This window comes from Stenella coeruleoalba, assembly GCF_951394435.1.
Source record: "Stenella coeruleoalba genome assembly, chromosome: 14".
NCBI lineage: Eukaryota > Metazoa > Chordata > Mammalia > Artiodactyla > Delphinidae > Stenella > Stenella coeruleoalba.
In genome coordinates, this window is record NC_137160.1 from 54,214,665 (window position 1) to 54,226,891 (window position 12,227).

Below are 12,227 nucleotides of genomic sequence, written 5' to 3' on the forward strand. Positions count from 1 at the left end.
GAAATGAGTACTTTTCATATGTTTGAATAAATAAAGCATTTCTTAAAGTTACAAGCAAAGGACAAGAGAGTGTATAAATTAAACAGCAAGAATTGAAATAAATGAAACATATTTTCAAATGATAAATAAAATAAAATTAAAAAATTGGTTGATAGACTGAAGGGAAAATTAGATGCAGCTGAAGAAAAATTTAGTAAACTAGAAGATAGATACAAAGATGTTATCCTGAAAGAAGCCCAAAGATACAAAATACAGAAAATAGAAAAGAGGTTAGGAAGGAGTAAGAAGGTCTAACATGTGTCTAATCAGAGAACCAAAAAGATACTGATACAAAAATCAGAATAAGGCAATAATTAAAGGAATAAAAACAAATAATTTTACTGAATTATAAAAAGACACAAAACTTCAGATCCTCAAAACCCACTAGTTATCTTAAATAACAAATACATATATAATCTATACTTATATAATTAGCCATCAGTATTTTTGATGAAACTGTAGAACACTAAATGCAAGTGTGATATATAAAGAAACGTGAATTAAACTGAAAGCTATAATAGAAAACAGAAGCAATGGAAGATTATTGAATGTCTTCTGTTCAATAAGTATTAATATTAGAAAAAAGTATTAATCTAGAATTTTAAACAAGCAAAGCTATATTTCAAGTATAATAATAAAATTTTGTTTTCAGCTAAACAAAAACTGAAAGTTTACTACAGACTTTCACTAAAGAAAATTCTAAAAGTTCTGCTTCTCTCAAAAAGAAAACTATCATAGAGCTTGAGATGCAAATAAGAAACAGTGGGCAGTGGTCTTGGTAAATCTATAAAACATTGTTTTTAAAATAGTAATAATGATAATGTCTAATATATGGCATTAAAACATAGAGTAGGTAAAAGCAATAGCCAAAAATAGATTTTAAGTTATTGGAGGAGTTGTAATTAGAGTTAAAGCATCTTAAGGTCCAATATATTTCAAGTAGTGGGTAAAAATATTAACCAACTTCAGACATTGTTTAAATATGCCTTTGAAACTATCTAGGATAGTCATTTAAAAAAAAAATAGAGAGTGTAATTTCCACAACAGTAGGGTATAATAATGAAGAGCCTATGAGAAAAATAAATCAACAAAAATGCAACACATTTTTTAAAAAAGCAAATAAAACAAACCAATGAAGACAAGAAAGGAAGCAAAACATGAAACCAAAAAAGTCAAAAAACGGAAAGTAAAAACTAAGATGTACTTTAAGATCCAAATATATCTAAAGTAATTATAAAAGAGATAAACTTTTCTGTTAAAAAACAAGATGTTTCACCACATTTTTTAAAAATCTAGCTATCGGTCATTTACAAAGGACACTGTTAAACACATATATATAGACACAGAAAGTTTATATAAAAAAGGATGGAAAATATATGTACCAGGTTCAAACCAAAAGAACCTGGTGTCACATTATAAATATTGTATAAAATAGATTTTGATATAAAGTATTACTAGATCTAAGAAAAATAACTGCTTAAAGTTCAATTTATTAGAAAAAATTTTAAAACAATTCTAAATCTTTATGCATTTAATAACAAAACCTCAAATTATATCATTCCAAATTGAAAGCTCTGCAAGAGAGAGACAAATTCCAATGTCATAATGGAAAATAGTTACACACGTCTCAGGAATTGCTAGATTAGGCTGACAAAAAAATAGCAGTAAAATCTGTAACAGTTGAACACTATAACTGACAGTTACAAGCAAGGGACAGTGTTACTCTAACGTTACTCTAAGAAACATATAGTACATTACATCCAACAAATAGAGAGTACAATTCTTTTCTTTTTAATTTATTTTGGCTGTGCCGGGTCTTATCTGAGGCATGTGGGATCTTCAGTTGCAGCATGCGGACTTCTTAGTTGCAGCATGCATGCGGGATCTATTTCCCTAACCGGGGATCGAACCCCGGGCCCCCTGCATTGGGAGCTCAGTGTCTTACCCACTGGACCACCAGGGAAGTCCCTGAGACTACAATTCTTTTCTAAGCACACAACAATTATTTATTAAAATTTACCAAATGCCAGGCCAGAAAACAAACCTCAACAAATTAGTGATAGGCACCATCACAATACAATTAAATTAGAAATCAATAAAAAAGAAAAAAAAAACTAGAAAATTTTCTTACATATGAATTTTCAAAGCTTACTTTTATAAATTAATGTGCCAAAACATACCATAACTATTAGCAAACTGAAACAAACAATGTATAAAAAATATCCAATAAAGCATGAATAACTTAAGTTTGTCTAGAAATGCAAAGTTGGTTTAACATGAAAAATTCAACTAATGAATATCACCACGATAGTCAATTCCAGATTAGAAAGTCAATTATAATCTCAACAGATACAAGAAATGCACCCTATAAAATTCAATAGCAATTCATGATACTAAACAAATCTAATGAATTAAGAATAGAAAGAAACTTCCTTAGCATAACAAACCCTCAGCAAACATTATCTTAAACGGAGACACTGGAAGCATTTCCATTATAATGCAGAACCCTGGAAGAATGCATACCATCACCATTTGTTTTCAATAGCTACTGACATTTCTACACTGCAGTAGAACAAGAAAAGAAATGAGGTGTAAGGATTTAAAAGGAAGAAATCAGGCTGTGATTTGAGCAGGAAACAAGAGTGTCTACTATCCAAAAGACTATCCAATAGGATCTACAGATTATCATTACAACAGTTATGCACAAATTTTTACATTTATGACACATTTGGCATTATAAAGAGTGCTGCAGGATGCAAAAGCCTGGTCGTTTAATCAAATCAATGAAAGCAGAGGAGGCACTGGGGGATATTAGTTTCATCTCTTTAAATAGTGTAATGGTCCCCATGTATATATACCCTTCTACAAATGTTCCAAATAATTTTCCTGGAACATCACCTTTGTATCATAGTCCTCAGATCTCCCTTCCTAAAATCCCTATAAACATCAGAAATATTGGTGTTATTCTGCTCAGCCCTTTATCCTTTCAGTCATTCATTCAAACCCTGTGACAGACAACATGGAAAGCATCGATGAATAAGATGAAGCCCTTGCCTTCACAAGGTTCACAGTCTAGTGGGACAGTCAGTAACATAAATAAAGCAATGAGATGATAAAAATGTTCCTGAATATCCCAAGGTTATTGGTCTATATGTATTAGTGATGTGAAATGATAAGAGACATATCACAAACGCTACGAATACATGTGTTATGAAACAAACCCCCAATGCCTCTAGAATCCCAGCCATTTAATAACACTAAAATGTTCTTTAAAATGTTGCCTTACTTCCCTTATTCTAATTTGTGCATTCTAATAAATGTGGAATTTTAATTTTTTACTAGACTTGCTTTAATATATTATTTTTAAAAATACAAGTGTTTTTAAGAAATAACAGGGGGAGTACACATCTTCTAGCTTACCATTCAACTAATACTGCCTGTGGGCTCAGACCTCTATGAACATGACTCTCCTTTGTTTAGAACGAGAAAAGGTGGATGATAACTCACCAGAACACGGTGTGTGAAATGGCTGATTGGATAATCTTCAGTCTCAGGATGCTGGTGCTCATAAACTCTTGTGGGAATTTTCCAGAAGCTTCCCCGGACACTAAGGGCAGGTTGCCATTATGCAGAACCATAGTTCTGTGCTTTTCCTGGCTTCTGAAACCTGGATGCTCAGCATAGCCAAGATTGTCTCAGCCTGGTCATCATTCCTGTGGTCCCTGCAGCTTTTGCTCCCAGTGTCTCTTAACAGATCAGCTAGATCCACCTCAAGGAGACATGATACCCCTGTCTCACAGCACTGTAGACAGAACAGCCCTGAGCACATCCTAAGTGGCTTCTTGGTATCCAGGATAGGCCCAAGTATATCGTAATTGCCATATACAAAAATAAGAGAAGGTAGAAATAGGCTTCTTCAAGGTCAGCTACCTTGTGAATGGTCAGCGTAAGAACTAGAATATTCAGGCTTATTTCCACCATTCTCTACCCGAAGAGCTCAGGGATGGGTGAGGTATAAGAACAGACGTGGAAGAGGGCAGTCAGCCACATGGGAATGAAAAGCATCACAGGCTAGTGCTTGAGGCCCTGGCCACAGAAGCCAGACTGCCTGAGTTCAGAATCCTGGTTTTTGCCACTAATAGCCCTGTGACCTTTGACAAGTTACTTATTCTTTCTGGGCCTTGGCTTCCTCATCTGTCAAATGGGGAGAACCTTACCTCACAGGGTTGTGGAAACTGCAGTTCTTGAGACAATGGTAGAACTTTAATAAATATTAGCCATTTGCTAGATTTCCTAAATACAGTCAGCCCTCCATATCTGTGAGTTCTGCATCCACAGATTTGACCAACCTCAGATGGAAAACATTTGGGAAAAAAATTCCAGAAAGTTTCCAAAAGCAAAACTTGAATTTGCCGTGCACACGCAGCTATCTACATACCATTTATGTTTACAACCCTTTACAGAGCACTTACATTGTATTAGGTATTATAAGTAATCTCGAGATGATTTAAATTATACAGGAGGATGTGTGTAGCTTATATGCAAATACTACACCATTTTACATAAAGGACTTGAGCACCCATTTTAGTATCACAGGGGTCCTGGAACAAATCTCCCTCAGGTACCAAGAGATGACTGTATCTAATATTTTCAAGAGTACTATTATACCTCTGTCTGAAATAAATACAATTCCCAAAAAAACGTTCTAAGTTCTACATAACAAAAGAAGTGGAAACATGAAAAGTTCTGTCAACCAACTATTTTAACCACATGCTTTTTCCAGAGAACAGATGGACTTCTCTAAGACCAACTTGAAGGTGAATAAATAGACTCACTATTTTGGCAAGAGGCAATTAAGTCGTGGACACAAAAGGGTCTTATGCTCCTTTTTCGTTTGTTTTAAGGATTGTTATTTATATTATCCACGGAGTAATCTCTGCCATAAAAAAACTAATTGCTGTCTCAACTTGAAGACATTTATGGTGAGCATCTTTCTAGCTCTGCACCGTACAATACAGTAGCCAGTAAGCTACTTAAATGTGGCTACTTAAATTTAAATTAATTAAAATTAAATAAATGTAAAATTCTGTTCCTAGTCACACTGATCACACATCAAGTGCTCAATAGCCATATGTGACTAATGGATAGAGAACATTTATTTCACCACAGAAGTTTCTATCGGATAGTACTGCAGATTATAAACTGGAGTATCTGGTACCACTTCCCAGCTAATCTTATCTGATTAGTATAGACCATTATAAAGTCACTGGTGAAATCCATCTTCAATTTAGAGTCTAGTGTAATAATTAAGAAACCTTATTTTACAATTATTTATGTTCATTTTTCCCAGGCACATCTGTATTTTTCAATTCTAATATCAGGAAATTACATAGTACCATATGTTCTAAGGACAGTTGGTAATTTGAAATGCACAGAGGAGATTTCCCAAGCCATCATTTCTTAGCATAATCATTTATTAACTGTGCAAATGACACTGTCCAGACTCCCCAAGTAAAGTCTACACAGCAAAAATGCCATTAAGTCAAACTGTTGTTCAGGAGATTTCTGCTGTGAACGCAGCTAATCTAAACTGGTAAAACTGTAAAACCGATACCTTATTCTAGATTTTTAATATATTTTCCTGATGTCTAAATGTATTACTTTAACATATAATTCTTTCCTTGACTTCAGCTCATTGTACCTGAGTTACCTGCTCTTTCAATATTTTAGTTTCATTACAAATATCCTGGCTGCAAATCAAGCAGCTGTAGGTGACACACATCTCCCAGGTCTGGTCCCCTGGAGGACTTGCTGGATTAGCACATCAGCTTTCACAGCCTCTAAGGAACCCAACTTGCTCCCAGGATCTGCCCTAACACTATTTATATCTCCTAATTTCATTGTGAATTCCTTGGAGATGGGGAGGTGGTCACATGAGTTATAATGAGCCCTATGTAATCTGTCATGAAAAAGAATATCAAGAAAATTAAAATGTCTCCTTTTAAAAAGAACGGGGATGGGAAGGAAGGATGGTGGTCATTTTTAGGGTTTGAGATATCCTAAGGGGTATTGTGGGGTAGTGGTGGGGAAGTTGGAAGAAATTTAAGAATTAGAATTTGGAGTTGAAAGCAGCTGTTCAGAGATTGTCTAGATCAGCTTTCCATTTAACAGATGAATAAAATGAAGCTCAGAGAGGGCATGTGACAGTACAGGATAGTGATTAAGACCATGGACTTTTGAAGTCAGATGATCAAATGCTGGCTCTGCTACTTAGTGGTTAAGTGAAGTTGAACCAGTTATTCAATCTGAGTCTCAATTTCCTCATTTATAAAACGGAGATTATAATACCGATAACTACCACATAGTGATTTGCAAAAATTAAATGAAATAATATGTTTCAAGTGTTAAAGCAGAGACTGACAAACCTACGTTCTCGATGACGATGGTGATGATGATGATCATGATAATGTGGTTGCCCAAAGCCTACCTGCAAGGTAATAGAAACAAGAAAATGAATGCAAGTTTGTGACTTCTAGTCTGATGCTCTAATCCATGTTTCCTGCACTAGTTTAACAATAAATACAACTTGCTACCAGTTTACTTTTTAGATCAGTAGACATGAGTCTCATCAAAGACTCCAGAAATGAACTTCTCTAAGACTGTCAGAAGGTACACAGGATGATGTCACCAAACTTCATAATTTCTCCTTGCTATGGATCTATTATTGTGCACTAATTTATCAACAGCTTGTTTTCATGTAGATGAGGTTATAAAGAACATGGTTCTTTATTCTGGATGAAGCTGAAGTCCCCAAAGGCTACTTGGCTTGTGCCAGGGGCACACACTTTGTTTTTCTGTTCGAAGCCATTATTTCCTTGTTTTATTTGGTTTTGAGTTCTGCTATACTACGTCCATATGTTGCTTCCTCTGCCCTCTCAGAGTCCTGCCATCCCAGCTCACCAGACAGCAGCTGCTTGTCTCCTGCAGGTATTCATTTTGGCATGTGCTCAAACTAGTGTCACAGCAACTCATTTCCATGTCGGATACTGGCTATTTCCCAGGGCTTCATCGTTTTAAGTGTCCTTCAATGTCTGGACTTTCTACCTCAAGAGATCCCAGTTTCTAGCCTGGAGAATTTGCAATGAATATCCTGCAGTGCCCATGTGAAAAAAGCAAGGACACCTGGGGTAAGTTATCTCTTTTCCCACTTTTATAGTCATTCCACATATAAGGTCATCAACCTAATGTATCCACTAAATGGAACTTATGTCTCCGTTCACACTTATGTGGAAATTTACACTTTCCTTGAATTTTGAGATATTCTCTTGGAAAGCTTCCTCTTTTAAACAAAACAAAACAAAAAAACTATCCATTTCTCTATTCCCCATTCTTGTTCAGTAATCTGGATTTACAATGTCACGTGCAATATTGGAAAAGTATTCTACTAACTGATCATATGCCATATGCTTATGAACAGTAATTAGCAGCTCCCTTTTCCACCCCAAGAACATCTGTCTCAGCTTACTGCCAGTCTATTTAGAGCCATAGCATCATTAATACCTAGATCTTGATCCTCTCTTTCACCACTTTTATTTAAAATCTACAATTTAAAATGTATACATAAAGCTCTGAACATTTCTGCAGAGACAGCTCAGAAGAAAAGTCTAGATGCCCATCCTGATTCTAGATTATTTTACTGGTCAGTCTACCCAAATATCAAATTGCTAAATTTTCACACTGTCCCTCCCATGGCAACTTGATTTACAGAAAGCTCCTAGCTTGCAAGAAGCTAGGAGCATCAGCATCTTAAAAAAAACACACTTTCTATTCAAGAGAGAATGAGTAAAAAGAAAGCAGAATTGGGGTTATTTTTGCCAGTTTATCTACCTTTGATGTCAAAGGAGGAATGTCCATTTTCCCTAGAAGTCATGGGGCATGTCTTCTTATGATTCTTGTGAACAGAAGCAGGCCATTTTGGAACAATGGAGCTAATTCTTCATCCTGATGATGTTAAAATAAATAAACCTTTTTTGTGCTTTTCAGATTATAAAGACCTCAGCAAACTTAAAGGATTCACGTAGACTCTGAACATGAAAGGTAAAAACGCTATAGAATTCAAGAAATTATGTTTCACAAATTGGAAACTGGATAGAAATTGTCAATTGCCAAAAACAAGTTTTGCTTCAAGAAAGACAGTAAGTAATACATTGGTTCATGCTTATACTTAGTACATCCTTGGACAAGAAAGAGACAATTTGTTGTTTATACCAATAAAAATGTTTCAACAACAAGCTCCCTTCACCTCTGTAACATCTATGCATCCGAGGTCATTCCTCATGCACCACTAATTATTCAGAATTACTAATTATTCAGAATGCTCTGAATTTAGCCATGTATCTATTACCTACGATATGTTTTTGTTTTTTCAAATCATTCAAGGAATTGTATACCTACATAAAATTTTTACTGCCACTTGGCACTCCTGTGAAACTCAGTCAACTATTATTAGAATTCATTTCCTAAAAGATCCATGGAAGCCTTGGAGTGAATAGTACTTTGAAATAAGAAAGAAAAACTCATTCGTGCGACCTCTAACTTATTACATGATCCTTAATGAAGACCATGGCATAATTTATCACTAGTGATCAAGATTGTTTTCTACCATATATCATGACAAAAGTACTTTCCTATATAGTATTCACTGTATAGTATTTTCCCACACAAATCTATACAAAATGCAGAGTGAGAAATGGAAAATAATGAGTGGTAAGATAGCATCAGAGTGGTACACGTCTATCCCACCTGCCAACAGCTGCAACTTCAATATCTATTCCACTCCATTGTCCTGCAATTTTCTCTTTTTCACATCATATGATTTGTTGTAGTTATGTGAGAATAGAAAAATTAATCATGAACATTTCTAATTTTTTATTAGAAAGAGAAAATATCATTGAAATAAATATTTCCTGACTTAGAGCCCAAGCTCTCCTATACTATTGGATTCAATATTTATACTGGCTGCTGGGTTGTGAAGTTTACCAACTGAAGTTCCTACTTACCAAGCAACTGGGTAAAGGCAAGTCCAATAGGTTAACTTCTGTGTTCATAAAGCAAGTCAACTACGCTGATTTCTAATTTGTTTTCAAAAGTATCAACCACGTTAAAGTATAGGAACATCAAAGCAAATAGAAATTCAACGCAACACATGAACTGTCCATGAATCGATGCTTAAATCTGAAGACTAGAAAGGACTGTATAAGGTAATGGTTTTCCAGTTTGGTTCAAGGAGTGGTAGGGATTCTAAAGAAGTGTCTCGAGGACTGCCTTTGCTGTGTGCAGTGGTAAGTGAAACATTTCAACCAGATTCAGGCACAATCTCTCAGCTCTAATCTGAGCTACATATTAGGCTTCAGTGAATTCATTAAAGAAAGGTGTTTTGCAGATATTTCACTCTGGACCTACATCGTGCATCAGTTTAGACTGGTCAGAGCTTAAGGCAAAAGGCAGGAAGGCAAAGGTTTGGGTCTTGCTCTTCAGCTCGTGGTTATTAAAATGTACGCTTTAAGGGTCTTCTCAGGGGAGTACCATCCATCCTTCAGAGAAGACTACTGGTTGGCATATCTGCTAAACATTTTCACCACTTCCTTGAAAACACCACAGTGTGTAAGAGACTATGATTTATGAAATGTCAATACATATGCCAGTCAGTGACAATAAACTTAAAATAAACTTACATTGACAATAAACGTAAAAGGTAGATATTATTATCCTGGGATTCAGAGAGGTCGAGTAACCTCCCCATATGCTCAGAAACAGATTCAGGCCTTATGTGGCTTTCAAGCCATATTCACTCTAAAATGCTGCTTTCCATAAAGCATGCATTTTTAACAGAATCATTATCTCCCCCAATGGGGCAAAAATTGGTTTGGGAGGCAAAAATATCCTAGCTATTACAGTAGTTTGTGGCCCTGCAAAGGGTCACAGTACATGAACAGAATATAGTATATCTGTGGTTTTATGACTTCAAGGGGAGTGAGGACAAATAGAAAAAAAAGTCTAAAAAGGCTCCTTGGTTGGGTTTGGAGGGTAATAATAAAAAAGAGGCTGAGCTATATTTACATAAAGACACTACATTTAATATTTCCCTTTTAGCCCATTTGGATTTTATTTACTAATGCCATTGTTTACATTCATCAATCTCTATTGAACTATCAAGGATACAACAGTGACCTAAAGGAATATAATCTCTGCCTCACAGCACTATATCCTAGTACTCACCTGTCTGACTTTTTTCTATATTTGGTTTATTTAATTATATTCTCCCTCTAGCAATTTCATGTCATGTTTAATTTCATTAATTAGAATTTTTCTTATCCCCTATCTTTTTCCTACTAATTTTATTGCCTTTTGTTACTTTATTTGCCTTTTTTCTTATCAGAGGAACAAATTGAAACTCATAGATTTTTATCACTATGCTTAAGCAAGGTAGGCCAAGGTCAATGTTTAAATTGGGAAAAATTCAGAATCACATACATATCACCTACTTAATTACCTTTTATTCAGGAATCCTACTGGCTTGGTCTTTTGAGACACAGTCCATATAAATATATTTGGAAGTGGCTTCTTTTTGTGTTCCAAATAAGGTAAATGAAAGATATAAGTAGATTTCCTTATTGATACACAGCCTTCCCTTGGGGAATATCCCCCATCCTTTGTCTTAAAAGTATCTCAACAGTCTTCACAGAGGTTTGGCTCAAGGGTATGAACAAAACCCTTCTATTTGCCTTTTAATCCATGAAAAAAGCAATGCCAGCTCTGGAGCCCATATCAGGCATAAGGAAGGCTAGAAGCTTTAGAGATAATAACTACAATGGGAGTGGAAAGGATATTACACTTAACAGGAACTATAAGTTTTGCAAAACTCTTTTTATTATTATTATTATTTATATCTTTATTGGAGTATAATTGCTTTACAATGTTGTGTTAGTTTCTGCTGTACAACAAAGTGAATCAGCTATATGTATACATATATCCCCATATCCCCTCCCTCTTGAGCCTCCATCCCACCCTCCCTATCCCACCCCTCTAGGTCATCACAAAGGATCGAGCTGATCTCACCATGCTATTGGTAGTGTATATATGTCAGTGCTACTCTCTCACTTCGTCCCAGCTTCCCCATCCCCACCGTGTCCTCAAGTCCGTTCTCTGCGTCTGCGTCTTTATTCCTGCCCGGACTCTAGGTTCATCAGTACCATGCAAAACTCTTTTAACTGTTTCTGTCTCTAAATATCCTAAAATGTCAGTCTCTTTGCAATTAAGAAATTCAAAACATGTTCTAGCCAAAACATGGGATTGAAAGTATTGGCAGACTCAGGAATTGACAAACTGTAAAATATTATTATGCCATCAATTTATCCATCTATGAAGTATATACACCCTTTTTAATTTGCCTTCGCAGAACAGAACAGGTAGTGTTTGGCCATCCCTTGGGAAGATAATCCATGGCCTAATCAGGCAAGGATTTTCCCTCCATTTGTTCTACAAAGATCCTCCATTCACTCAGAAGATGATTTCCTGATACTTACACAATCCAGTGGTACCACAGGCCAAAGTTCTCCTGAAGAGTAACAGTAAATTCACTTTTTGCATCAATCGATTTGAATTATTGGAATGATGCTATTATCTCATCCCTCATGCATTATATCTATTTATCATAACCAAGTCAGTCACTTCTTTCAACAAAACATTACTGAAGGCCTACTGCATAGGCTATGTGAACAGCCCCCTACACCACAAGATACAGAAGATGATCTCCTTCAAATATTTAACTTTAACAATTGCTCATGAATTTTCCAAACGCCCTCAGTGAGAATTCTTAGGAGACACAATGGCTGGTCCTTAATTGGGCAAATGAAGTCTATTTTCTCAAGACTATTTGCTAAAAAAAGAAAATCAAAAAAAAAATCAAAAAAAATCAAAAAAAATAAAAATAAAAAAAGAAAATCCTTTTAATGTAAAGACAGGATTTTAGGAGCACTCTGTTTAGACAGCAGGTCTTTCTATCTCTTTTCTCAGATAATAAGCCCAAGTTTAGGTTGACGGGGCTCACCTCAAGAATGAGTCTCAGACTGGAAGTTACTCTTCGTTTGTTGAATGGCAGAACCTTATTCATCAGCTCTGGTCTATCT

General features: G+C 35.5%; 1 protein-coding gene across 18 annotated transcripts in view; it reads right to left on the reverse strand.

Annotated features, from left to right (window-relative positions):
• METTL4 (methyltransferase 4, N6-adenosine) overlaps nucleotides 1–12,227 on the reverse strand; it is a 527,313-nt gene that overhangs the window by 102,177 nt on the left and 412,909 nt on the right. For 12 of the 18 annotated variants that reach the window (XR_013831370.1, XR_013831371.1, XR_013831372.1 and 9 more), the window contains exons 10-11: nucleotides 7,927–8,040; nucleotides 6,469–6,526 (exon numbers count right to left, since the gene is read on the reverse strand). Coding sequence is in view for 2 of the 18 variants with exons in the window: in XM_079943109.1 (XP_079799235.1) it covers nucleotides 7,966–8,040 (75 nt within the window). In the remaining 16 variants the exon portion in view is untranslated. Of the gene's footprint in view, nucleotides 1–3,764; nucleotides 3,809–3,831; nucleotides 6,527–7,018; nucleotides 7,190–7,926; nucleotides 8,041–12,227 lie in introns of those variants that run through there. The other 6 variants (XR_013831381.1, XR_013831382.1, XR_013831383.1 and 3 more) reach the window with 4 other exon arrangements.